This window comes from Mesoplodon densirostris, chromosome 7 (assembly GCF_025265405.1).
Source record: "Mesoplodon densirostris isolate mMesDen1 chromosome 7, mMesDen1 primary haplotype, whole genome shotgun sequence".
In the NCBI taxonomy this organism is placed as follows: domain Eukaryota; kingdom Metazoa; phylum Chordata; class Mammalia; order Artiodactyla; family Ziphiidae; genus Mesoplodon; species Mesoplodon densirostris.
This window is the reverse complement of record NC_082667.1, coordinates 11,054,236-11,081,528: the sequence shown is the minus strand read 5'-3', so window position 1 is coordinate 11,081,528 and position 27,293 is coordinate 11,054,236. Positions and strand designations below refer to the sequence as shown.

At 51.5% G+C, this 27,293-nt stretch overlaps 1 protein-coding gene across 1 annotated transcript in view; it reads left to right on the top strand.

Moving 5' to 3' along the window:
- CD6 (CD6 molecule) overlaps nt 1–27,089 on the top strand; it is a 40,518-nt gene extending 13,429 nt beyond the window's left edge. The window contains exons 2-13 of the mRNA XM_060104588.1: nt 15,046–15,114; nt 16,032–16,382; nt 17,027–17,338; nt 18,083–18,385; nt 19,560–19,625; nt 22,109–22,249; nt 22,590–22,688; nt 23,772–23,894; nt 25,575–25,646; nt 25,865–26,125; nt 26,417–26,521; nt 27,025–27,089. Of these exons, the coding sequence (XP_059960571.1) occupies nt 15,046–15,114; nt 16,032–16,382; nt 17,027–17,338; nt 18,083–18,385; nt 19,560–19,625; nt 22,109–22,249; nt 22,590–22,688; nt 23,772–23,894; nt 25,575–25,646; nt 25,865–26,125; nt 26,417–26,521; nt 27,025–27,089 (1,967 nt within the window). The remainder of the gene's footprint in view (nt 1–15,045; nt 15,115–16,031; nt 16,383–17,026; nt 17,339–18,082; nt 18,386–19,559; nt 19,626–22,108; nt 22,250–22,589; nt 22,689–23,771; nt 23,895–25,574; nt 25,647–25,864; nt 26,126–26,416; nt 26,522–27,024) is intronic.
- The last annotated feature ends 204 nt before the right edge of the window (nt 27,090–27,293 follow it).

Below are 27,293 nucleotides of genomic sequence, written 5' to 3'. Positions count from 1 at the left end.
AAAGGGGGAAGTTAGGTCATCATTTCTGGCCTTAAATTTCAAGAACTCATCCACACAGCTGCTCCTTCAAGGGAAAGACAGGAAACCATTTCAGGCCCTGAGTCTCTTTCTGGAATCTCTGGGGCCAGGTTCAAATCAGAATCTAGAATGTTAGGATTTTAGAGAGGTGACATGTTTATGTTATGTAATGTCTCAGCAGGGGCCTGAGCAGCCCCTGTAACCAAATACCTTAACATTTCTGCAACAAAATATATGATTTTTCACACCATGTAGAATAAATAAAGACCACGGACAAGCCGGCATCATTTCAGGTCAGGAAGGCCACCCACAGAGTTATGAAAAATCCAGGGGTATCTGGGGCTTCAGAATTGCATTAAAGATTGTGCAAGCGTGTTGCCAAATAGCTATTAAGAGTCAGGCCCCATGACGATCATTTTCTCTTTTAATCTCCCAATAGCCCCAGGAGGTGGCTATGAACATCACCGCTTACGTGGACAAAGGTCACTGATGATACTAGAGTTTAGGAAAAAGAGTGCATATATGTATATGTAAAACTGATTCACTTTGCTGTACACCTTAAACTAACACAACATTGTAAATCAACTATATGCCAATAAAAATTTTTTTAAAAAGAAAAGAAATCCAGATCCTGGTATTAAGAGGAAGAGATGGGATTCAAACTCACATCTGTCTGACTCCAAAGCCCACCTGCTTCCAGCTCTGCCGTGCTGCCCCCAACCCTATGGAGGTGGCTGGCTTCTTGACTTCTCTGCTCCCCAGGACTCTGGAGTTTAGAAGCAGAGTCACCAGCCAGAGGGGTGGATTGGGAGGGCAGGATGCGGCAGGGAGGGAGTAGGTGGAAGGTCTGTTGGCTGAGCCAGACCCTCACCCCAAAGCAGTGGGTGCTGGTTGCCAGAGCTAGAATGCCCACCTCAAACCTCTGCAAAGCTTCCCAAGGGTCCATCATACTTTGGCATTGACCAAACATTCAGTTGGCTCTCTCCTTGCCCCAGTGTGAAGGCCTCCTTAGACACCGGAGGGGGAGACACTGACCAGAGATCTTACCTGTTGCTGGGGTTCAGGGACTGAGAAAGCAACAATGCCTTCCCAGCATTTAAGTCAGAGCTCGAGCACCTTTGCAAGGAAGGAGGGAAGCCCTGTGGTGTCAGGCCACTGGTGGGGAGAAAGGGTGGCATGGAGGGTGGTAGGTCACTGCCCCACATGACCTCTCCTCGGAGCCCGCTCACCCCCTGGAAAGGTACAAGTTAGATCTCCCAGGTTGTTTGGCAAAGGCTCGGATATTTCCTGTTCTCCATCATGTTCTCATCCTTGAGAACTCCTACTCATCCTCTAAGGCCCCTCCCAATTGTCAGAATGATTCCCTCTCACCTCTACTCTTCCCAGAGCACTTTATTCTGACCCCTGGGATAGCACTTCTACCTTGTCATAATCAACTCTGAGTATATCTTCGTCCTCTACCATGGCTTGGGGCCTGGCCCAGAGTCTGGCCAAGAATGAGGAACAAATGAATGAAGGAAGGAATGGCACCTCCCTGCCTAAGGGCTAAGATAGGCAGAAACGTGAAAGATTTTGAGTCACTTCAGAAGTGCCCTAGACGTGACTTATGGAGGGGAGTGTGGGGTGACCGTATCACCAGAGAGCTAAGAAGAGGGCTTGAATTTAGAGAGACCAGAAGTTGAATTCTGGTTCCGCATCTTAGTAACTGTGGCCTCGGGCAATTCGCTCAGGTTTCTTACCTGGAAAACTGAGACTTCAGTGGGCCCAACGGAGAGTCATAGGAGAGTGCGTGCTGTATGTAAAGCAGGGACACACACATGCTACCTCCTCCCAGGGAACCCAAATTTATTTCCTGAACATGAATTCATGGACCTGGTTGACCTTGTGGCCGTTGGCTGCTGCCGGCCTTCAGCTGCTAAGGACACAAGGTGGCCGTGGAGATTCAGGCTGAACATCCCCCATGCCTCCCCAGTTTCCCCTTTGAATCTGGATTTGGGCCTGGATTTGTTTAGAGAGAGGAGGTGGGTGGTGAGAGGGGAGGGGCCCCTTGGAGCTGATGGGCACGGCAGCTGAGCCAGGGTTGGTCCCTACGTCCCAGGAGTCATTCTGGTCCCAGCCTGCTTGGGAAGGGCTGTGTTTCCTTCCCAGGAGGGATGATGATGATGACTTCCAACAGCTGCTAGATGCCTGATATTAAGGGGGTCCTTCTCTTAAGGGGGCTTTCGGCCACCTCAGGAAGGTGTCAACATCACCCCTGAGAGCTGGGGGATTTTCACCCCTTGCCCACACTCAAGTTCATTCACCCAGAAACTGCTGCTCCAGCAGCTATCAGAGACTTCGAACCAGAGTCACTCCTGAGAGCCAGTGGGTGGGGACGGGCCCCCTGGAAAATCCTGCATGGCCCAGCAGAATTTCAGCTTCCACTGAAACCCAGAAACCCAGCCCTGCCCTTCGTACAGAGGCCAAACTCTGGGGGATTTTATTCTTGAATTTCACAGACTTGAGTTTCTAGCTTAACACAGCAGGCCCTGTCCTGCCTCCAGGCCTTTGCATGTGCTGTACCCACTACCCAAAATGCCCCTCTGCCTTCTCTCACTTGTGGAAGCTGCCCGACACAGTGGAAAGAGTGAATCTGGGGAACAGGCTTGGATTTGAATTCTGGCTCTTTCACCACCAAGCTCTGTGACCTTGGAGTAGTAACAATTTCTCTGAGCCTCTTTGTCAGTTAAATGGGTTTCATAATAGCACTTCCTCACAGGGTCATCATGATGCTTCTGAATGACGTCTATAAAACTCTCTGTTCAATAAATATGGATCTGCTCCCTCTGCCCCAATGAAATGTTCCTAGACCCCAAGCCCTGGCCCAAAGGTCACCTCTCTTGCAGTAACTTCCTGAACAGGTGTAATCAAGGCAGCCCAGGAAACCCTTTGTCTGGGTTCAAATCCTTCTTTGCCTTTATTTATTTATTGGCTGCATCTGGTCTTAGTTGTGGCATGCGGGATCTTTCGTTGCGACGCGTGGGCTTCTCTCTAGTTGTGGCGCAAAGGCTTCTTTCTAGTTGTGGCGAGTGGGTTCCAGAGCACATGGGCTCTGTAGTTGTGGCACTCGGGGTCTCTAGTTGTGACGCACAAGCTTCGTTGTCCCGTGGCATATGGGATCTTAGTTCTCCGACCAGCAATTGAACCTGCGTCCCCTGCATTGCAAGACAGATTCTCACTACTGAACCACCAGAGAAGTTCCCCTGCTTTGCCTCTTATGAGCCCTGTTGTTCTGGAAAGTTCCTCCACACCTCTTGGACCCTATATTTCCCCATTTTTAAAATGGGGATAATAATACCTTCCTCTGAGCATCATGATGGGGATGAAATAATTTAAAACTATTAAAAACCCATGTAAGCATACAAGACTCATTGGCAGGGAGCATTGGTATGATTCAAGCAATTTACAAAGGCTTTTTCACATATGTTGTCATTTAAAAAAACTGTTGTTTTCATTTTCAACACTAAAATTATATATAATGTAAATAGTACAGAATTTAGCAACTACAGGAAAACAAAGAAAGAAATTTACCTGTAATGGTAACTATTGTTACCACCCTGTTATAGAATCTTCCAGGCATTTTGTTAGAGAGAAATATTGAAAAACACACAGAAGTACAGAGAGTGTTTCAACAACTCCTAGGCATCCCCACCACTCAGATTTAAGAAATGTTTACATTTTTGCATATTTGCTCAGATCTATTTTAATAAGGAAGAAAACCATACAGATGCTGCTGAAATATTTCCTTATCCCTCCCTCCCCAGAGCACTCACGCTCCAAGGTGTGGTGTGTGTACCTTTCTTTTCCATGTTTTTATACTTTTATTACATAAATATATATCAATACCCAATAGATAGTACATGTGCCATATTTTCTATAAATGGTATCATATTGGATGTATTGTTCTACAGCTTACTTTACTTGCTCAATATGTTTCAAAGATCTATCCAACTGGATAGATATAGATCTAGTTCATTCTTTTAACAAAATAATTCAGTCTATAAATATAACACAGTATCATTAATTATTTCCTGATGATGAACTGTTAGATTACTTCTAATTTTCTTTGATTACATACAGTGCTGCAGTGACAATCCCTGTATATGTCTGCATGTGAACTTGCCAGCAAATATTTTTCTAAGCTATATATAGAAAAGTATCATTTTGGAGTCAAGATATCAGCATCCTCAACTTTATGAGGTCTCTTTGGCCATTTTTCTATGCATTGTATTTACAAGAATATGATCATCCTGTGTATCTTGTTTATAATCTTTTACTGCCTATTACTCATATGCACACACACATCTATCACATATATACATTTGTCCTTGTTGATTCTGCAGGATCTTCTTCGCTATTTACTGGGGCCAGGTATTGGATTTTTGTGTGATCTTGTTTCAGTCCTGTGAGGTTTTTATACCTGTGAGGTGAGGGAGACAAGTTGGGCATATGAAGAGATTTGCCCAAGGTTTCCATAGTAAGGAAGAAGCTGGTTTTCAGACCCAGGCTTGTTCAGTTCCAATCCCATGCTCTTTCTGCTGCCCAAGACCTGGTAGACGGTTTTACGCAATCCACATGCTAGGGCCCCATCCAAGACCTACTGAATCGGAATTCTAGAGGAGGAACCTGGATGTCCATCTCCTGCATGCAATGGTCTGAATCCTTACGGGAGATCAAGAAGATGGGGCTTGTAAAAGGCCAGTGTCTCTGGCCTGCTGAGCTCACTTGGAGCAACTCAATCATGAGTTGCTCATGATTCTCTATGCTTGATGGTATCCCATCTTACCATCTGGTTGCTGCAAAGAAGGTAGAGTCTGGCATGGGAACCTGAGCAAGCCTTGGGGCCAGGTCCACAGGAGCCTTTGCTTTTAGAGGAACTCCTGTTACCATGGCAACTTCAGTCCACATCTCATCTCTAGGAATGCTGGATGCCATGTTTGTAGAGCCAAGGAAGGGAATAGCGAGTTGTGAGTGTGAGGCGGCTCTGCTAAGCTTCCTAAGAAAGACAGGGAGGCAAGAGGAAAGAAGGCAGCTTTGGGAGAACTGGAATTGTCCCTTTGCAGAGAAAACTGAGGCACCCTCAGAGCCATCATTATGCCTGGGATGAATGAATAGATAGATAGTCAATGGCCAGCTGCCCTCCTATGTCTATTGGGGACTGAACAGAAGAAAGCAGGGTGGGGAGACATAATGGCAGTGGCCATGTACCACGTCCTAAGCATGTTACATATGTTATCCATGCACCCCCTCAAAGCGATCCAATGTGGCTTATGTATTATGCTCAGTGCCAGGTTAAAACTGAAGTCTAGCAGGGCTCAGTGACTTTGCCAAGGTCACACAGCTAGTGATCGACAGAGATGGGTTCGGATCACTATTCTGTCTGTCCCCAAAGTCTCCATTCTAAATCATGAAAAAAGAATTTCCTGTTTGTTTCCAGTTTGGCTATCACAGATAAGTTTATTATGAACATGTACATAACATTCTTTATACGAACATATGGTTTCTTGTTCTAAATGAATGACTGTACCCATTTGTATTCCCATCAAAAGTATGGGGACGGTCCAGTCCCCCTGTATTCCTCACCGGTTCTTGGTTGGTATGATCAGTACTTTGAATATTACCTGTTTTAAAAGTGTAGAGATGGGGCTTCCCTGGTGGCGCAGTGGTTGAGAGTCCGCCTGCCAATGCAGGGGACACAGATTCGTGCCCCGGTCTGGGAAGATCCCACATGCCGTGGAGCGGCTGGGCCCGTGAGCCATGGCCGCTGAGGCTGCACATCCGGAGCCTGTGCTCCACAACGGGAGAGGCCACAACAGTGAGAAGCCTGCGTACAGCAAAAAAAAAAAAAAAAAAAAAAAAAGTGTGGAGATGTATCTCACTATGGTTTGATTGCATTTCCCTAATGATTCATGACATTGAACATTTTTGTGTTCATTGGCCAGGTGTATGTCTTCTTTGGTTAAATGTCTGTTCTTTTATTAGTATCTGAGAAGACAACAAAAAAAACTTGAAAGTAAAAAAAAATTTCCCAGGAGTGGCAACTGTGAAGCTGATGCATTGGTGCTGGGAAGGCTGTGGACTCTCCTACTCCTGGGATCATCCCATTTACGCTTACTTCCCTAATACTTACTCCAGGCACCACCAAGTGGTACAAGTTCAGCAAGTGTTAATGGAATTGAATGCAGAACAGCCATAGACTCTTTTCTCAGCTTTCAGGAAAACGTCGCTCACACGCCCTCACTTTCCTGAGCATGAGAGTAGGCAGGGGAGTTCCAGAAGCAGATCGTACCCCAAAGCCAGTGGTGAACCTTGATTTGATCTTGGAGTTTCCTCTCACTGCAGATCATGAACTCTTGTCTGTTACCTCCCCTGGGTTTGGTGATGGAAAGGAGGGGAATTCAATCTGGCATGTAGGGAGGATGTCATGCAGGTGAGCATCCTCTGTTACATAATATGGTGACACATACAAGCTAAAAAGTCTGGATTTCTCTGACCTGAGTGACTGAGGACCTTTGGGGCTGGGACTCTTGAAGCCTTTGTCATCACTTTTCTCTGTCAATCACGTGCTGCTTTAGCTTGGGCTGCTATAGCAAAATACCATAGACTGGGTGGTTTAAATGTTTGTGGCTTAAACAACAAACGTTTGTTTCTCACGTTTCTGGAGGCTAAGAAGTCCAAGATCAAGGTGCCAGCAGCTTCTGTGTCTGGTAAGGGCCTCTTCCTGGTCTGCAGACAGCCACCTTCTTGCTGTATCCTCACACAATAGAGAGATCTTATGTCTCTTGCCTTTTTTTTTTTTTTTCCATCACGAGGGCTCCATCTTTATAACCTCATCTACCCCAAATTATCTCTCAAAGCCCCCACTTCCTAACGCCATCACAGTGGAGATTAGGGCTTCGAATATGAATTTATTCATATATTAATAAACTATGAATTTTTAGGAAGACATACACATTCAGTCCATAGCCTGTGCATTGAGTTTTCCTTGTGTCCCTAAGCCCTTCCTAGGTATGATGAGAGAGAATGAAAACAAACAAACAAAAATCCTGTAAAATAAGTTCAATAAGCCTAAGACACCAAGTTGCTGACTTTCTCTTGGGTTCCCAGGGGGAAGAAGTCAGCCCAACCTTCCTGGGTTTCGAAAGTCCCCAGTGGGTACAGCCTGGTCTAGTCACATAGACATTGATGCCGGTCACCTCTGGAAGTGAGGACCACAGTGTCCAATCAAGCCCCCAGGACAGCTTCAGTCTCTGCGACAAAATAAACTCCACCTAACCTCTCCAAGTCCCTTCAAAGACAGGACACTGCTGTTCCCTCTGAATCAAGTCATAAGTTATCTGTGCGAGCCAGCGCTCTGCTTCTTTCCAATTTTAATGGAATTATAGACTGTTTGTCTTTTCTTTCCAGTTGTTTTAACAATTGCTCTCCATCGAGTTTCGGACTGCTTGTACGGACTGCTCTATTTAAAATAGATAACCAACAAGGACCTATGGTAGAGCACAGGGAACTCTGCTCAATACTCTGTAATAACCTAAACCGGAAAAGAATTTGAAAAGGAATAGATATATGTATATGTATAACTGAATCACTTGGCTGTACACCTGAAACTAACACAACATTGTTAATCAACTATATTCCAATATAAAATAAAAATTAAAAACCAAAAAGCATTTCAGAGGTTTACTGTTCCACTAAAGATCACTAGCTATTAGTAAATAAAACTAGTATTTTTTTTTGCTGTACGAGGGCCTCTCACTGCTGTGGCCTCTCCCGTTGCAGAGCACAGGCTCCGGACACGCAGGGTCAGCGGCCATGGCTCACGGGGATCCCGGACCGGGTCACGAACCCGTGTCACCTGCATCGGCAGGCGGACTCTCAACCACTGCGCCACCACCGAAGCCCCCAAAACTAGTATTAAGCTTAAAAAACAATTGCTCTCCATCAACAACCTCAAGAGGGTCTTTCAAAGAAAAACATTTGCTGTAGGCCCAGCACCCGCCCACTCGGGGCTCCTCCCCCTAAACTCCCTGGGGCTATTAGTCCTTGACTCTTCCAAGTAACCCGTTTCTCCTCTGGCCTCAGAATTGAAACAAGCGGCTTCAGGGAGTGCCGGAGCCAGCCTGTGTGGGAGAGTCGGTGGGGAAGGGACGGAGCAGCTCATGGCTGGGCTGCCAGGCCTCATCTTGTCCTTGTTGTGGGGTGGCGGGCAGAATGCCATCTCAGGGGATCCTGACCTAGGGAAGGACAGCTTCCTCATGGCTGCGCATCTTTAGAGTCAGGGCCCTTTTGGGAATTGGTCCCTGGGGCTTGACTGAGTGCTGAGTTGTATCACTCTTGGAGGTGGGCTATCTAAGTTCGGGGCTGGCTGAGTGTGGTAGAGCTGGAAGGAGTTTGGAAGACCACCCGGGTTGTCAGAGCTCCCTGCCCCTCGCCTTTGGCATGGTCAGCCACTGAACCAGAAACCAGGATGTTGGATTCCAACCCAGTGGAGTACAGTGGTTAAGAGTGTGGGTTCTTGAACCATGCAGCCTGGGTTCGAATCCTAGCTTTGCCATTTTCTTGCTGTGCCATCTTGAGCAAATTACTGCTAAACTGTTTTGCACCTTGGTTTCCCCACTTTGTGGACTTGCTGTGAGAATTAAACTGGTTAATTCATCTAAAGTATTTTGAAAAGGCCTGGTATGTGCAAGTACTGAATACATGTCAGCTATATCGCTGAGCTGTGCCAGGAAGTTGTGGTGGGTACCTGGCATGTCTTGGGGCCTCCCCTTTCCCCATCAGAGCAATGGGAAGAATCACAAAGTCCTTCCCTTATCTCTCTACATTTCGGACTCAAGATGCCTGAGATGGGTAACGGCTCCCATCGGTGTGGAATGGAAATAGGACACTAGTTACCCATCTGGTTGTCTCCCAAATGCCTGTCTGCAAACTGGGAGTGGCAGTCCAGTGCCCACCCAGTGAATCTCAGGACTAGGGGCCAGTGGATGTTTCTGGACAGCGGCCCTCTTTGAATATCTGGGCCCCAAGCTAGAGCCTGGGAGGCAGGTCCTCCTGGGTTCAACTAGTCTTCGTCATCCTTGCTCAGGACACGAAAGGCTGGTCTGCATGAACACAATTCGTGGTGGTCTCCCAGCCAACAGTCCCATGGCACTCCAAAAACTTGTGGGCACTGCAGTTCCTGGGGCCTGGTCCCAATCCTGGAGAGGGGCACACCCCACTCCCGGCCCGACAGTGCCCTGGAGCAGCAGCCGGGCCAACTTGGGAGACCACTGCACTGGGAGTCTGTGGGACTTGGGGTACACATGGGACTGTGTGTATTCAGAATTCAGTGGGACTGACAGCCACAAAACTGCTCATAAATAAAATACGTAATCACCTGTGGCTGGGGTCACAGAGGAAAAGCCCAGGGTATGATGAGAAGCTAGAACGAGGCATTGAACTTGGGTGCCTCTGGGTCCTGGAAGACCTTCAGAAGCTTAAAGCCAAGGCTGGGGGGGGAGCCCTGGGGAGAGAGAACTGTGTATCCTGCTTCCATCACTGAACCTGGCAACATGGTCTCCCCCTCACATCCTTAAAAACTCTTGGTAAATTTTTTTTTTGCAAATAATTTTAATATGCTGTGTTTCCCTAACCAATCCTTTGATCCCTTTTAGACAATTCAGTTGTCTCCTTGTCTCCAGTTTTGTTTTTGTTTTTTAACTATTAGAAGCCACATGGCCGCAGGCTTTTTGTCTAACAAGGCAGCCACTCAGGGCGCCCCGGCTACACCATCTCTCTCTTTTTTTTTGTGGTACGCGGGCCTCTCACTGTTGTGGCCTCTCCCGTTGCAGAGCGCAGGCTCCGGACGCACAGGCTCAGTAGCCATGGCTCACGGGCCCAGCCGCTCCGCGGCATGTGGGATCCTCCCGGACCGGAGCACGAACCTGCGTCCCCTGCATTGGCAGGTGGACTCTCAACCACTGCGCCACGAGAGAAGCCCTACACCATCTCTCTTAATCCTCATGGCGAGCCCGCAACATGGGTGCTTGTTGCTCCCGTTTTACAGGAGGGCCACCGAGGCTCAGAGAGGTCAATGATTTGCCTGAGTCACACAGTTAGAAAGGGGCTCAGCTAGCAAAAAGAATCGAGAACTTCCCAATTCCGATGCGTGGACACTAACCGCTGTGTAGTGTGGTATTCTGGACCGTTTCTTTAGGATAGGTTCCCAGAAGTGGAATTACCAGATCCAAAGGGGCTGGTTTGTTCCTTTTTGTTTTTAAGGCTGTTGACACACGTGCTCACAGACGCTTTGCACTGATATTAAGGAGAGAAAGATGAGCTTCTGGCCAATGCTGCCTGCCATGCTCCCCCCACTGGTTCTTTTTGTGGGTTCCTCCCCCCATAGTTCTGTAGCCCTGCTCCACCGTGCCTTCCCCTCTATACAGCATCTCTGCATCCATCGTCCACTGGGTGAGCATTTACTACGCGCCTACGTGTTCCTCGGCACACCTGATGGAGCCAGGGCCGAGGGTGCCCTCAGCCGTAGCTGATGTTTATCTCACCCCGCTATGGGTGTGTGGCCAGGCTGGCATTCCACAGCCCCTACAGGGACCGGAAACTCTCCGTGCCAGCCTTGCTCTGACACTGGGCTGGCCAGCTGGGGCCTTGGCTGGGAGAACACCTCCCTTTCCTTCAGTGTCTGGCCTCCCTCCCTGTGTCGCTCACCTTCCAAAAGCTAGAGGGAAATCCCATGGGCCTGGGTGACCCAGGAAGGGGACGAGAGGCCCATTTTCTCGGGTTCCTGGCAAGGTGGCTCTGCAGTGCTTTCGTTTGCCCCGGGACGAGTGGTCCATTTTCTCGGGTTCCTGGCAAGGTGGCTCTGCAGGGCTTTCATTTTCCCCGGGACGAGTGGTCCATTTTCTCGGGTTCCTGGCAAGGTGGCTCTGCAGTGCTTTCCTTTGCCCCACGCTCTGTATCCTTCACTTCATCCCCCCCTGGAATCTTCCTCTTGCTGCCCTAGCCAACATCCTGCCCCACTCTGCTTGGGACCAGCCTAAAAAAGCTGTCACCTTCCTTGGGGGTGCTGGGTAGCTCTCCCAACTTTTTTCGCCTCCCAGTCAGAAACCCTCCCCTCCCTCCCTTATCCCCCTTGGTCCATAACTTTCCAGAATGTGAAGCTCAGCCCAAGATGGTTTTCTGGGCACACAGGAGAATTTCAAGTGGTAAATGAACTGAGCATTACATAACACCGAACAAAGTGGTAAAAAAGGTATTTAATTATTTTATTTTCAATGCTCTGTCATCCTCAGAGATCAGCTGATCTCCTCAAAGAGTCTCTATTTGATGACAACATGTCTTTCAATATTTCTAACTTGGCTTTATTTCTAGTATACTTATTTTTACAATTCCCTTGTATTTTAGGCAAGCAATACAAAAAGCCCATTTATCTTGTTATCTTTCCTAGTTTTTCTGCATATCTACTCTGTACCTAATCTTATATAGATTGAATCTATATAAAATGATGTATAATCATCTGTATATGTGATTTTTCTTAGTACAGCCTTTCATCTCTTTCTTGCACCACTTGTTTCTTCTCTCTCTCCCGCCTCTTTTCTCCTGGTGGCATGACTCACCCCCAGGACCAGCAACATAATTTGCAGGGCCCAGTGCAGTATGAAAATGTAGGACCCTTTGTTCCAAAATTATTAAGAATTTCAAGATGGAAACGGCGGAGCATTAAACCAAGTCCAGGACACTTAAGTGCAGGTCACACGGCCACGGAGCTGGCCCTGCTCTGTCCTTCCCTTGAAGCCCTCCTTTTCTTTGGGGGGTTGCCATCTTTTGGCTTGCAGGAAATTTGTTCCCCGACCAGGGATTGAACCCATCCCCTTAGCAATGAAAGCACAAAGTCCTAACCAGTGGACCGCCAGGGAATTCCCACCCACCTTTCTAATTTACCCATTTTCATAACTTGGTCTGTGTTCTTCCATACTTCCCTCCATGTTCACATAGTCATACCAGTTCATAAGAGTGGTTTTTTGGCCATTGTTTTACAAAAGATGTATCATATTGTATTTTCTTCTTCGTATCTTGCTTCCTTACTCAACAGAGTGTGGAAATCTCTCCAACTGGTATAAGCCTATTTCATTCTTTATAAAGGCTGCATAAGATGCCAGGCTGTAAATAGACCATATTTATTCTGCAACTTTCCCAACAGATGGGCATTCACTCTTTCCAATTGTTTGCTGTTCAAAAAACTGCAATGTATACTTTTACGTTTGGGCATCTTTGCATTGTAAAATAAATTCACAGGATAGGGTGAAGGCTCCTTTTCAAATAAATTTGTTGCAGCAAAAACGAGAATTAAATTTATAGAAAAGTCTGAAGCACAGGGCCAGGCAAAGGCAGTAACAAGGTTTGGGAAGTGCCGGTCCTGCTCTGGGTTCTCTGTGAACCGAGGCCTGGATGGAAGGAGGCTGAGAGGTAACTTCTGTTCCTGTGCACAGAAGTCAAAACACAGAAGCCAGTCTCCCTTGTTGGGATAGGGGACAGGAAAATGCCTGTGACACAGAAAACAAACCCTTGAGTATATCTGGTATCAATGAGCTGCCTCGGCAATGGCTGTCCTTGGAGCTGGCGGCCCCTGCTCACTCTTTCACTCATTCAGTCAATCAGCAAACACTGTGCTGGGCACTCTGGAGGTATGGGGCTGACCCAGCCTTTGGCCCTGCCCTCCAGGGTTTTCTGATCTAGCAGAAAACATGTGTGCCTTTATGCATGAGAAATAGTTTCTCAGACCAGAGATAAGTATACAGAGGCATGTAGAGAGCCCCCACAGACACATAGGCAGTCACAACCACATACACACTCACATATACACGCAGAGACATACACATAATGGTACACACGCCGTCACAACCACATACACACACACACACCACAATCACACACACACGCACCGCAGCCAGCATCCCAGTCCCATCCCCCTCCCCACCCCAGCACATGTAGAAATAATAACAACTTCACAGGAGCACCAGGACCGTTGCTGTGGGAACCGGGATTCTGAAATCCTAACTTGGGAGCATTTGAATCCTTGCTCTATGACATTAGCTGCAGAGTTTGTGCTCTGAATTCTGAGTCATTTCCCATTCAGGGGGTCAGGCTGGGCAGCCAACCGGGGAGTTGGTGAGGACAGGCAATTAAATGCTTGATTACTTCTGTCTGAGTGATGGAGTAGCCCAGTTGGATGCTTGTAGGAGAGCTGTGTCTGCAGGGGTGTGTGTGTGTGTGTGTGTGTGTGTGTGTGTGTGTGTACGCTCATCTAGGTGTGAGTCCATGGAATATTCTCAGGTGAGGCTGGGAATGCATAGCAGTCGTGCCTGAATCTTCAGCCCCTGCAGCAGTCAGGCCAGGTCAGGCTAGGCTGTGATAATAAGTACATCTCAAAATCTTCATGGCTTAACACTAGAAAGGCTCACTTCTTGCACAAAATTCAAGGTGGGTCAATGTCCCCCTCCACCTTGTCTTTGCATCGGGAACCCAGGGCCTCTAATTTGGCCACAACAGAGCAGGAAGAGATGGAAGAGGCTCACTGCCTCTTATCTACCTTGGTCCAGCAGTGGGTACACGTCCTTCTGCCTAGAGGTCAATGGCTCCAACCTAAGGGCAGGAGAACCCAGAAGTGTAGAGTAGCTCCATTATGAGCACTACGGTCCTAGCCATATCCCTCCTTTTATGTTTCTGCCAACCGAAATATCCCTGCCAGGCAGGGATCCAATTCCTCGGAGACAGTTCAAATCCTGGCTTGCTAGCTTGCTAGCTGGGCACTTGCTAGCTGGGTGACTTCAGGCCATGTATCAGCCAGGGTCCCAACAGGAAACAGGTGGCACGCTCAAAATAGGAGTTTGAAGGGGTCTCATTTAGAAAAGGACTATTTAGAAAGGCTAATGCAGTAACCAGGAGCTCAGAGCAGCTGAGCTGTCATCACCCTTAGCCTGAGCAGACAAGACCACAGAGTGGTCACTGAGACCCAGAAGGAGAAATTCAAGGAGAAGTGACCCCGTGGAGAGGACCAATGACCTTCAGATGAGGGACACAACCTGCCCAAGGGATCCCACCGGGAGGGAACCAGGAGGATAAACACCACGACTTCACTCTCTTCCTTCCCTCCTCTCTCTGCTGGGACTCCCCATTGGCTGAGCCCAACAGAAGCCCAAGTGCCCTGGAAGATGCTGATTTAGTCGAAACAGGTCAGCCTCCCAGGGCAAAGTGGACAGAGGCTCTGGAGGGACAAATGGACACAATCTGGCACAGTCAATTGATTTCTATTCTCTGGACCTCCCTTTCCTAATTTCTAAAAAGTGGATGCTAATACCTACCTCACTGTGTTGTTGAAGGAAAATGGAATAACATATGCAAAGACCTGGCATATACTCGGTCCTCAGCAAATGTTAGTTTCTTAGTGTCTGAAAGTACTTCATAGTCCAGTGGTTCCCCGCTCAGTATGCTCCAATTACCCTAAAGTCTGGTATGAATTTCTCAGACAAATTTTCCAAACCGAAAACGTTTTTCCTGATAATAACTCCCATTTTTGAGCTTCTTCTGTATGTGAAGTATTTTACAGGTATTGCCTCCTTTTAGACTCACTAAACTTTTGTAAGTGCTATTGTCAACAAATTGGGACTCTGGCTGAGAGCAGTTAGTAGCCCCTCCATGGTCACTCAGCCAGTAAGTGGGTCTGGCCCCAAAGCCACAGCTGTTCCTCTCTGTTCTCCTCTGATTTCTGAGGATGCGTGCACGATTAGTAGATGAAGTGCAGGATGCTGCAACTCCAAAGCTTGAGAATTTCCCTACCCTGAAAGGAGGTAAGTGCACCCAAGGTCGAGGACCCTGTCCTACCAGAGGCCCCATGTAGCCACAGAAGGACCCAGAAAGTGCCCCCTACCTTTCAAGGCACCTGTGTGCCCTCCAGGCCTGAGCTCACTCGCGGCTGTTGCTGGTTAATTTCAGGTCACCCAAGTCCAGCCCCATCTGGCCAGCCCAACACCACCAGTGAAGAGAGCCAGCTCTTGGAGCCAGGTGAGGAAACAATCTTGCAGGGCTCACAGTCAACTTTCTGAGACCAAGTAGGTGGTCTGTTGGGGTGATGGGAAAGGGAAATGGGTTTTTATGGTACCAGGGAGGCTCCCCGACTTCAGACAACACTTCTCCTTCCTGACCCAATGCCTGAAGCTCCACCACTAGATTCCCTTTGAGATCTTCGAGCTACCATCTTTGGGAGGCCACTGATGAAAAGTCATGCACATGTGGGCAAGGTATTCAGCGGGCATTTAAAGGGGATTTGTTGAGAACAAGCTAAAGGACACTTGGTAGGAGTGGTGGGGTCCATCAGATGGGTCCTCAATTAACTCAACAGATATTTAAGGACCTTCTCTGTGCAAAGTTGTGTGCAACCCTGGGCAAAAACAGGAGATGATTCCCCCAGGAGGGGCTCTGGGGAAGGGGGGACCACCATCCACTGAGGCCGCCCATCTTCAACCCCATCACCAACCCCATGTCCATCCTCCAAGGTTCTGGTGTCACAATGGTAGTACCCTCAGAACAGCGGAGGGGCCTGGGAGGGGAAGCATGGCACCCACAGTAGCGGGGGAGAGGGACTCTCAACCCAGAACCCTGCCCTCCTTTCACACAAGAGTGACTCTGGAGACAGAGGCAAGAAAGAAGAGTGGACACCCCAGGGCTAACCCATCCTAACCTCCAGTCACCTTCGGCCCTACCTTCTCCTGTCTCTAAGGAGGACCAAAGGGTCAGGGGATGAGGCAGCCCAGCCCCATTTGGCAGACTGGAAGGCTGAGGCTCAGAGCGGGTAGGGTATGGTCCAGGGTCACGCAGCAGGTCAGGGGTGGGACCCTTGGCAGCTGTCTGCCTTCACCTCCATCCCTGAGGTCGGCAGAATCCGAATCAGCCGAGGCTCAGCTAGGGTCTGGCCCTTCCAGGGGAGCGACTCCAGGTCCGCCTGATGAACGGGAGCAGCCGCTGCAACGGGACGGTGGAGGTCTGGTTCCGGCAGTCCTGGGAGCCCGCGTGCGGGGCACTCTGGGACCTCCGCGCCTCCGAGGCCGTGTGCCGCTCGCTGGGCTGCGGCTGGGCGGAGCCGCTGGAACAGCCCGTCCCGCCGACCCCGGCGCTGCCGCCTGGTGCAGCCGTGGGAAACGCCAGCTGGGCCCCGAATACCACTTGGGCCCTGGCGCCCACCGTCCAGTGCAGCGGCCCCGAATGGCAGCTCTGCAAGGTGGTGGAGCACGCGTGCAGCAGCGACGAGAGGCTGGTCCAGGTCACCTGTGCAGGTACGAGCGGACCAACCCGCTCCCGCCGCCGGCCTCCTCCCTGTCCTACCTCCCAGTCCTTTGGCCACTGCCCCGCCTCCTGTCCCCAGCCCTGGCCACCGGACCCAAGTCTTGCCCTCCGGACTTCTATCCCGACCTACCACCGACGCGAATACAATTGGTTCCCTCACCGGAGGGCTGCAGCGCCTCTACCCCCTGGTACAGAAATATGCCAGGTTCCCAGGATCTCTTAGCGCTGCCACTCCCCAGCCCCGAGACCTGCTCTTCAGGCCCCGCCCACCCGGTCTCTTGCCCCACCCACTAGTCTGCCGCTCAGCCTATCCCGCCCGCAGCCCTGAGCCGATTCCTCAGCACCGCCCACCAGGTTGCTAGCCCCTCCCAAAAGGCTCCCAGCCCCTCCCACTAGGTATCCAGCACTGCCCCTGGGTCCCCAGTCTTGACCAGTTCCCCACCTCCTCCCCACCCCAGGTCCCCAGCCCAGACAGGCAGTGTTCCCCAGTCTTGCCCACTGGGTTACCCGCCCTTCTCACTGGGTCCACAGCCCCAGACACAACTCTCCTGCCCAGTCCCAACAATCCTCCCCCTGACTTCCCTTTCTTTCCTCCTTCCTCACATCCACAAACCCCTTCTCCTCCTATCGCCAGAAAACCTCGATTTGAAATTGGTGGGTGGTGGCAGCCCGTGCGAGGGCCGCGTGGAGATGCTGGAGCACGGACAGTGGGGTTCGGTGTGTGATGACACGTGGGACCTGGACGATGCCCACGTGGTGTGCCGGCAACTGAGCTGCGGCTGGGCAGTCCAGGCCCTGCCCGGCTTGCACTTTGCCCCTGGCCAAGGACGCATCCACCGGGACCAAGTGAACTGTTCTGGGTCGGAGACCTACCTGTGGGACTGCCTGGGGCTGCCGGGAAACGGCTACTGTGGCCACAAGGAGGACGCCGGCGTGGTGTGCTCAGGTCAGTGGGCGATGCTGAACCACAGTTATCCAACACTTACTGTGGGCCTGCTGGGCGCCAGGCCTGCAGTTAGTGCTGGAGAGATGGTCCCTGCCCATGGGAGGTCATAGTCCAAGAGGGAAGATGAGACCCAGACAAACATAATCCAGGAGAGAGAGTGGCAAATGCCTTAAGAAAGGAAGCCAGGTGGAGTTAAGAGACAGCAGGCAATCCAGAGCTGGAGGGCTAAGCCTGCCCACCTCCTGGAGTAGGTGACATTAGAGGTGAGGTTTTTTCTGAGTGGGAGTTGGTCACCTGCTTCAGAACAGCAAGAGGAGATGGAGGCTAGGAGGCCCTGTGGAGGCTGTCGGCAGCCCAGATGAGGACAGGAAGTTCTGGTCCAGCCAGTGCTTCTCTTAATGTGCCCAAGAATGGGGAGGGAGGCAGGTCTCGTCCAACGTACATGCTGATTCAGTAGGTCTGAGGCAGGGCTTGAAATTCTGCATTTCTAACAAGATCCCAGGTGATACGGAAGCTGCTGGTCCAAGGACCACATTTGAGCAGCCGGGATGTAGACAGCAGCAGGGCCAGCTGGAGCAGGTGGGGGCAGATGAGAGGAGGGGTGCAGAGGCAGGAGGGAGAGTACACAAGATCTGGAGACCGATTGGCTCAGGGGAGTTTGCATTTGTGGGTCGGGGGCTGGTGAGGGTTTCTGCCCAAAGGATCCTGACCTGACTCTGACCCCCCCACCCCCACCCCCTGCAGAGCACCAGTCCTGGCGCCTGACCGGGGGCGCTGACCCCTGCGAGGGGCAGGTGGAGGTGTACTTCCGAGGGGTCTGGAACACAGTGTGTGACAGTACGTGGTACGAACCAGAGGCCAAGGTGCTCTGCCGGGACTTGGGCTGTGGGACTCTGGCCCGGGTGCCCAAGGGGCTGCCACACTCCCTGTCGGGCAAGATGTACTACTCATGCGAGGGAGGGGAGCCCACGCTCTCCGAGTGCTTCTGGCGGTTCAATAACTCCAACCTCTGCAGACAATCACAGGCAGCCAGGGTCCTCTGCTCAGGTATCCCTCCTCCCACCCACCCTACTCCCCCCACCCCCAGATTTGGACTAGGAATTGCATCTGAATCCATAGCCTAAGAACTTATAGCCCAAGGACTACAGCTTGGGCTAGATCAGGAATGGCAAATACTGGCATAAGGGGGACCGTTGCCCTTACCCTGCCCAGGCAGACATTACTAATTAATCAGGGAATTCTTTTCCCCAGATCCTTGACTCAGTCCCAGAATCATGGATCCAATCTTTATTAAGGCATTCTTATATGCGAAGCAGTGTTCCCTATTGACTGGAGCCGGCTCAGGAGATAAAACCAATTTGCCGTCCCAGGGCTGGTGATCATAATAAAAAGAATATTAGGAGACACTAATAATATTAGCCACAGTGTCTGGAGCCCTAATCAGGTGCCAGGCATTGCTGGGCACTCAGTATATATTTCAGCAGAGCCTCCCATCTGCTCTATGAATTCGGTTTCACGAAGTCTAAGATGGCATTGATGATAAGTCACACTGTTAGTATTTTATGTACCATAAAGGACAAAAATGCTGCCAAAATAAACTCTTGAGGTGCCATCAGTTGTAACGATAGATGTCATCACCCCGATTTCTGAGGTGTTAAAAAGTGAAAAAGCAAGAGTGTTACACAAACACAGCGTTAGCATCTCTATGGAGTTCAGACACCAGGCTATGAATTCCAGCTCTGCCAGTTACCAGCTGGGAGGCTTCGTCTTGTGAATATGTGGATGCTGATACCAGGCACTTCACAGGGTAGCAGGGAAGTCAGATAATATCCACCAAGGGACGTGGTAAGCCCCATCCCTTACCAGTCAAATGATTGTGATAGTGATGAGACTGTCAGATTCCCACCTCCTGAGGCAGGTGTGAAGACCAAATCCAATACTAGATGGAAAAGGGAAATACTCGTGTTCTATAGCAGATTATACAGAAGGAAGGGCTAATTCTTTCATTAGCCCTTTATTTAAACCAAAAAGCCTTCCTGGCATTTAATCCATGAGATCCTCCTTATTGTGGGGTGTGGGAAAGACTCAGCCATGGGCCCCGGTGGGAACACACCCCCAGGTGCAGGCCACTTGTCTGTCTTGTCCAGTTTCTAGCACAAGGCCTGGCCACAGTAGGTGCTCGGGCACGTGTGCTGAGTGAATGAACAGTGCTTTCTGACAGGTGCCCGGAGCCTGCTCAACCTGTCCACTTCTGAAATCCCTGCAACTGGTCAGCCGGTCACTGTGGGTGAGTGTCCCTGGGGATGCAGTTTCTCAGGGCTCAGGTACATGCGTGTGTGTGTGTGTGTCTCTGCGGGAGGGGTCTGACGGTTTGTCCCCCATCCCCTACCTCCAGACAGTGAACTTGACTCCCCCCCACCATCCCCGGGGCTCTCTGGCTGCTTCGTGCTCCTTTCACCTCTCCTGCCTCTATCATGTCAGCTCCACAGCTCCCTGAAGCCTGATATTTCTTGGACAGGAGTCCTCTCCCCACTCTCTGTGAGCTCCTGTAGGGCAGAGGATAGAGCTGTAGAGAACTGGAGCTGATCCGACACCAGCCAGGGGGTTGGGGACACCGAGGGCAACAGCCAGTGTGTTTATAATGTTCTGGGCACCTGCCAGTGCTTTATAGTCATTATTTCCCAACCCTTTAATCTTCCCGGCAGCCCCCTGGGGGAGGTCTTCCCACCACCCTTACATAGAGGAAGAAGGTCAGGCTCAGAGGGTGAGGTGATGGCCAGCAGTGTCGGCTGGAATTTACCTGCAAGGCTCTGAACTCTGAATCCACACTTGGTCTGTCCTCCACTTGTGTGTAGCCAACTCCTGGGGCCCAGCCCCCAGCTGTGCCTCTTGCTAGCTGTATAATGTTGGGCAATTCTTAACCTCTCTGAGCCTCAGATCCCTTGACTATAAAATGAGGATGATAGGGGCTTCCCTGGTGGTGCAGCGGTTGAGAGTCTGCCTGCCGATGCAGGGGACACGGGTTCGTGCCCCGGTCCTGGAAGATCCCACATGCCGCGGAGCGGCTGGGCCCGTGAGCCATGGCCGCTGAGGCTGCGCGTCCGGAGCCTGTGCTCCGCAATGGGAGAGGCCACAGCAGTGAGAGGCCCGCGTACCGCAAAAAAAAAAAAAAAAAAAAAAAAAAAAAACGAAGATGATAATCCTAGTACTTCTCTCCTAGCATTGTTGTGAGTCTCCAGTAAATTAATTTTTATAAAGTACTTACAACAGGGCTTAGTACATAGTAGCACTGTCTGGGCCTCAGTTATTCTTATTTATTGATTATTTAGTCCAGGCAGGGAGCCCCGTGGCAGCCCCGAGACAACCACAGGGGCTGGCCCGGATTCACAGGCTTACCCCTTCCCCTGGCTCCTGGCTCCCTCTCTCAGACCCTCTCCAGAGGTGGGTGGGCGGCTTGGGGAGGAGACAGAGGGGCACCAAGTCCTGCCAGGGAACCTGGCAATGGTTGAGGGCACGGAGAGGGTATGAAATGCTGGGGACTGTGCAGGCTGCAGGGCGAGCTCCTGCCAGGACCCACACACCCTCGCATACTCTCAGTTGCTGAGGTCAGGGTGGGGAGCCATGTCGCCCTCAGAAGAGCAGAGCTGTTATGGAGAGCCGGTCTCCAAGGAGCACACTCCAGCCCTTGGTTCTGCAGCCCCTCCCTCGGCCCCTGACCCTCTTGGCCCACATTCACGGGTCTCCCCATAGACCCCCACAGTCCCGTCTCTCCCTTGCATCTGCTTGCTGCTGCTAAAGCCAGTTCCTACCCCAGCCCAGTCTGCCCCATTTGCAAACAGAAAGGGAGGGGGGAGAAAATGGGGATGGGGGGTGGGGGTAATCTCCCAGCGGGAGCAGACACTGCCACCAGCCAGGGGGTCTGGGTGACCTCATCCCGCCAACCTCCTGCGTTACTGTCACTACCTTTGCTCCAGCTCTGTGGCCTGCGCACCCCAGGCTTTCTGTGCTGAGCAGGAGACGGTTCGTGTCTCTGGGATGATGAGGGTTAGGGCCTCATTGCAGCTTCCATCCATTCTCTGCTTTGGGTTCTTTTCAGCAGGGGTGAGGCTAAGAGGGAGGGGAAGGCAAGAAGTCACACCAGGGCTGCAGAGCTGGGAGGTCTGGAATCATGGCCCTCAGCCCCGCCCTCAGGGTGCATGTCTGGTGAGAAGGATGCATCTGGGGCAAGGAAAGGAGATCTCGCTCTCCTGATGGTCTGTTCCCTGCCAGCAGATGCTCAGAGCCACCTTCTCTGGGGATCCAGCCTTGGTCTTCCCTGTAGAGAATCAGGTGCCCCTTGGAGGGCCGCACTCCTGTCTATACCTTCATCACAGCAGGAAACACACTGAATTGGATTGAGTCAGCTTGTCAATCTTCCCACTAGACAGAGACCCTCAAGGCCTGTGACACTGCCATCACATTTGTCTCCCCAGGTCTAGTGCCTGGCACACACTGGGTGCTCAATAATTGTTGAGCAGAGACAGATATTCTGGCTTCGTGGCCAGGAGAAAGTTTCATTCAGTCAGTTATTCATTCAATATGCATTTCTCAGACACCTACTATATACCAGGCACCTAAAAGCAGATGGGGAAATTCAAAAAAAAGAAGGGAGGAGGAGGATATGTGCAAAAGGGAAGTGGGTCAGATGCAGAGAAGAAGGAGAGGTGAGAATGGCAAGGAGAAGTCCATGTCCCTTCCTTTTTCTCCCTGATTTGGGGTTCTTGCTTCCAGAATCTTCTGTGACGGTGAAAATGAAGGACTGGGAATCCCGAGAGCTAATGCTCCTCATCCCTTGCATCATTCTGGGAATTCTCCTTCTTGTCTCACTCAGTTTCATAGCCATCATCCTCTTGAGAATTAAAGGAAAATACGGTAGGTGCAGAGTCCCAGGAGACACGGGAAAGGCCCAAGGATGAAAAGAAGCAGACCTGAGGCACAGTCCTCCCAGGGGGACATGAGCCATGGGGAACCTCAGCAGGAATGACAGTAATCCAGCAATGGCCACCCAGCCCTGGCCCCAAGAAGCACCTCCTGATGGGAAGGATTTTCCCAGCATGCCCCCCATAAGTTGTCCACAAGAGGACCAGATTGTGTGTGTGTGTGTGTGAGGGCGTTTGGGGATGGGGGAGGTGAGGAGGGAGGTGTCCCCATGAGATCAGAGCCAGGAAGACGCAAAAAATGACTTGTAGGATCTCTGCCTCCCCTTCCTCAGCCCTCCCCGCTATGGTGAACCACCAGCACCTACCCACCACCACCCCAGCGGGGACCACACGCTATCAAGAGGTTCCCATCACCATCGCCAAAGAAGAAAGTAGGATGTCACCCACCCTGGGGGTGAGGAGGGCGGGGGAGGACAAGAAGGGGATATTTTCCGGAGGGTCAGTACTGCTTAGGTCAAAGCAGTGCCCCAGCTGGAGATGAGACCTGGGCCAGCCCACGAGTGGCTGTGGGACCTTGAGCAGCTTCAGCCTCAGTCTGGGCCTTGATAGGCCGATGACTTTCCAGTGCACTCATTCTAGAACTCTAAGCTTTTGAATTCTGGACCAAAACAGGCCCAGGGCATTTTAGACCTTGGTTCTCAAAGGAAAGCTCTGTTTTGCTAATTGGCCAGTTGGTTTGTAACACCACTGCCTCTTCCAATGGTCTGCCCAATCAGCCTCCCTGCAAAACCCCATCAAGATTTTCCTGGAACATAATTTTATTTCATATTTTCCGAGTCAAAAAAAATGGGATCAGTCGTCCAGCTTTAATGATACATCAATGCATTACCTCTTGAGAGTCTTGTGAAGAAGTTTGAGTTTAATCACACTGCATTATGAATATATTAAATCGCCTTTATTTGAAAGAGTTCAGGGACAAGAAAACCAATACAAAACTCAGCCATATGTTATAAAGATTCTTTGCACACAGGATATCCATATATTTGAGAAGAGAGTATGAACACAGACCTAGCACAAGAGTAGGCACAGAGCAGCCGCTCACTGAATATTATGGTCTAGAGGTTAAGAGCCACATTGCCTGCTTCTCTAGGCAATGTGAGAATCTGTCTGTGCCTCAGTTTCCCCAGCTATAAAATGGGGACACTAACCTAGCTACCTCACAGAGCTCTTATGAGCATTAACTGAGGTAATATTTATAAATGTTGGAATAGTGCCTGGCCTGCAGGGACTACTATGTGTTTGTTAAGTAAATAAATGTTATTTAGTTCCCCGTGTTTGAAATGGATGCGGGGGAGCTTGGAAAACCCAGGCCCGACGGTCTTGTACAAGATGGGCTGCCTGGCACACTCCCTGCCCCTCTGTCTCCGGTCCCCACCGTTCACGCTCTCTGCTGCCTCTCTCTGCAGCTTTCTGCCCCCTGCCTTGCCATGCTCCCCACTCTGTTCTCTCCCCAGTTCCCAAGCTGCCCATCCAGGTCCAGGCTCCGCCCCCTGAAGACTCGAACTCCAGCTCGGACTCAGACTATGAGCACTATGACTTCAGCAGCCAGCCTCCTATGGCCCTGACCACCTTCTACAGTGAGTGCCTGGGCCCGGACTCCCAAGGGCCCACCGGCCTGCACCAGGGAGAGGGCCAAGCTGGCTGGGGGACCTGCACTCGTTTCCCCCCTCGGTGACCCCTGCATGATGAGAGTGGCATCTCCCTTGCTGTGACCACTGGACTGACTCTCAATGGTCCCGCACTGAAGTTTTCAAAGTGCTTTGTGACCCTGGAGACATCTCAAGTTATTTCCCCTTGGACCACCTTCTCTCCCATGCTTGTCTGTGGTCATGCAGGTCTCAAGATCAGTCCCCTGACAGTCATCTAACTGTGGCTGCGTCTGTGTCTGACGCGAGGCACTCCAGTTCAGATGGCTTCTCGCGTGCTCTCACCCCTTCTGTGTCCCGTCCTGCTCCGTCAATCTCACCTCCTTGTCCACCTCCACCACGAGCCCAGCTCGCACTTCTCATCCGGCTTCTCCAGCTCTGCTCTCTGCCTGTTGGGGATATAGAAGGAGGAAAGCCAGTGCTCAGGCAGGGCCCAGGCGAGGCCGGGAGGTCGGACGAGAGCAGAGACTCTCACATCTATTGTGAAATCCCTTGGGAGCTCATCGAAACTTCCTGAGCCCCACCCGGGACCTCCTTTATAAGCTAGGATGAGAGTTTGGCTGTGTGTGACACAGATTCCAAATGACATCATCCGGAGAAGTTGGAGGGGGCCCGGGCTCCTTTCTTGCTACTCTGCAGTCCCTAAGACGTTGCCCGGTCCACATGGTCCAGAGTGGCTCACCACCATGTCTGCATTCTAGGCCGCCGGAAGGGGGAAGGTGAGGCGTGCCCTGCCCTGTATGGCAGGACGCCAGGGATGCCCACACAGCTCCCACACACTTTCCACCCGTCAGAACTTAAACCCAGCAGCTGCGAGAGAGACGGGGAGACAAAGCCTCTGTCCTGGGCAGCTGTGTGTCCAGATAAAGCCCAGAGGTCTCCTAGTACCGGGGGCGGGGCAGTAGGATGGGTACTGGGGACAGCAGCCATCTTTGCCCCACCTGCTGAAGCAGGGCCTCTGGGGGGCAGTGTGGATGATTCCACTCTGCGGGGGCCATGGTCCAGCATTTGGGAACCACAGAGATGAGTGTCCTTAGAACCTGAGATTCTGAGTCCAGGCATGTAAGATGCAAGACCGGGAGTCCCAAATCCTGTGACACAGAAACTAAAAGTCAGCAGTAACACATTCAAAAAGCTGACTCCCAGATTCCAGACACAAGTTCTTAGGATGCTATGAATCTGCACCACTCTGATTCTGAAACAGAGGTACCGCAGAGCCCAGGATACAAAGATTCCAGACCCTCAGCTTCACTCTGGGAAGGCTCCTCAGGGGCAACATCTAGCCTTTTCCTGCCCTGAGCTGCCCAAGCAGAAGAACTCCCCGTGTTCCCTTACGTGGCAGGAGGGACGGCTGGGCCTGGGGAGGTACAGGGCACTAGGGTTTCTGGCCAGAAGCAGCCTGTCCCCAGGCCGGTTTCAGATTGAGGCTCGGGGTCTGCCTGGACTAGGACTTGAGCCTGGGATCTGATGAAAAAGACGAAGCCATCAGGGTTGTCCTCCTGCCCTGTTCAGCCTCCCGAATCCCACAGAACACCAGCCTCTGCTCCGGACTCCCCGGACAAGGAGGTGGAGCCTACCCACCTCCTTCCTCACCGCCATCTCTGCTTGTAGATTCCCAGCGGCACCGCTTCACAGATGAAGAGGTCCAGCAGAACAGGTTCCAGATGCCCCCCTTGGAGGAAGGTGAGTCAGGCTGGGGAGGGACGTGGAGGGTGGTGATTAGGATGCCAGCCCTGCCTCCAGACTTAGCAGGTCACTCGCCTTGAGAAGCATCAGCGCAAACTCCCTCAACAGGTCTTTCCTGACTTTAACAATTCCCCTTGGCAGTAAGTTCTTTCTCAAGTTTAACTTGAAGCCCTCTTGCTGCACTGCATCTTCTTTATCATGATTCTCTCTTTCAGGCCCAGGACTCGAAGAGGTGCATGCCTCCCAGGTCCCACCTGCCAACCCTGAACACTGCATTGCAGACCCCCGCTCCACGGGCCCTCAGCGCCACCCAAGGAGCAAGGGTGGCTCCAGCACATCTTCGGGGGAGGGGTACTGTAATAGCCCCAGCAGCAGGCTACCTCCGTGGAACTCTCAAGTGTTTTCTTCAGAGAGGAACCCCCTGCTGGGGCAGCCCCCGAACTTGGAGCTGGCTGGCTCCCAGGCAACTTTTCCAGGTAAGGTGGGCCCAGGAGGATTGTGTGCCTGCTCCAGCCTCCCATCCTATAGCCGACCTGGCCAGAGGAAGCGTAAAGCTGGGAGCCCTGAGCCAGTCTGAGTTCAGGACTCTAGTTCCAGCTCGGCAGCCACGTGCTGTGTGACCTTGGACAAGCCTCCTCCCCTCTCTGGGCCTTCATTTCCTCAGGTGTCAAGCTAAGGACCTGACTCTACTGAGTCTTGAGGGCCTCCCAGCTCTGGCACTCTGCGAACTAGCCTGGCAGAGGGTGACTGGCTCTGGGGGTTTCCAGCAGGGCCCTCGGCTGATAACAGCTCCAGCACCTCCTCTGGAGAGTGGTACCAGAACTTCAAGCCACCGCCCCAGCTCCCATCTGCTGAGCAGTTTGGATGTCCAGGTGCCAGGGGCAGGGGAGGGGGATCTGGGAGGGGGCACGGAGAGGGACTGGAGGGTGGATGAGTGGGGTAACTCTGGATGCATTGGCCCACAGGGGAAAAAAGAGAAGTAACGGGATTTTTAAAAGCAAACAAGAATATAGGGAGGTAGGGAAAATGGATGTAGGTGGAGCAGAGAAAGATTCGAAGAGAATGCCTTGAGAGGAAGTGAGCTCCCCATCAGTGGAGGCATTCAAGCAGAAGCAGCCAGAGGGCCCCTTGGGGGAGATGGTGGCAGCAGAGAGGCTCCCAGCACTCGGGGACTATAGCCCTGAACTACACAGACAAGGCTCTGCCTTCAGAACTGACATTCTAGCGAAGGAGGTAGCCATGAACAAGATTATGAGATGGTCTCACACAGCATCCCAGGGGAGAGGAATGTGGACCCAGACCTGCTCAGCTCTGTCCCTGCTCAGCAGGCACAATGACTGGGCCTCTCACTGACCTGAGTCTCCCGGCCACACAGGGTCCCTCACTCCCCAGCCTGACTCCTCCTCCAATGAAGACTATGATGACATTGGAGCAGCCTAGCCTGGGCCCGGCGTGGCTCTGTGTGGGCTGTGTGTGCTCCCTGTCTCCGGACTCTGGCTTTGCCGACTCCCCCTGCCCTCCCCCCACCCTCCCCCTCCTGCCCCAGGAGCTGAGAGTCCTCCCCTGGAGACGCGAAAGGAACCTCCACACCTAATGTGGCCCAGCCACCATCCATCGACAGAACCTGCCAGCACAGCCCTCCCC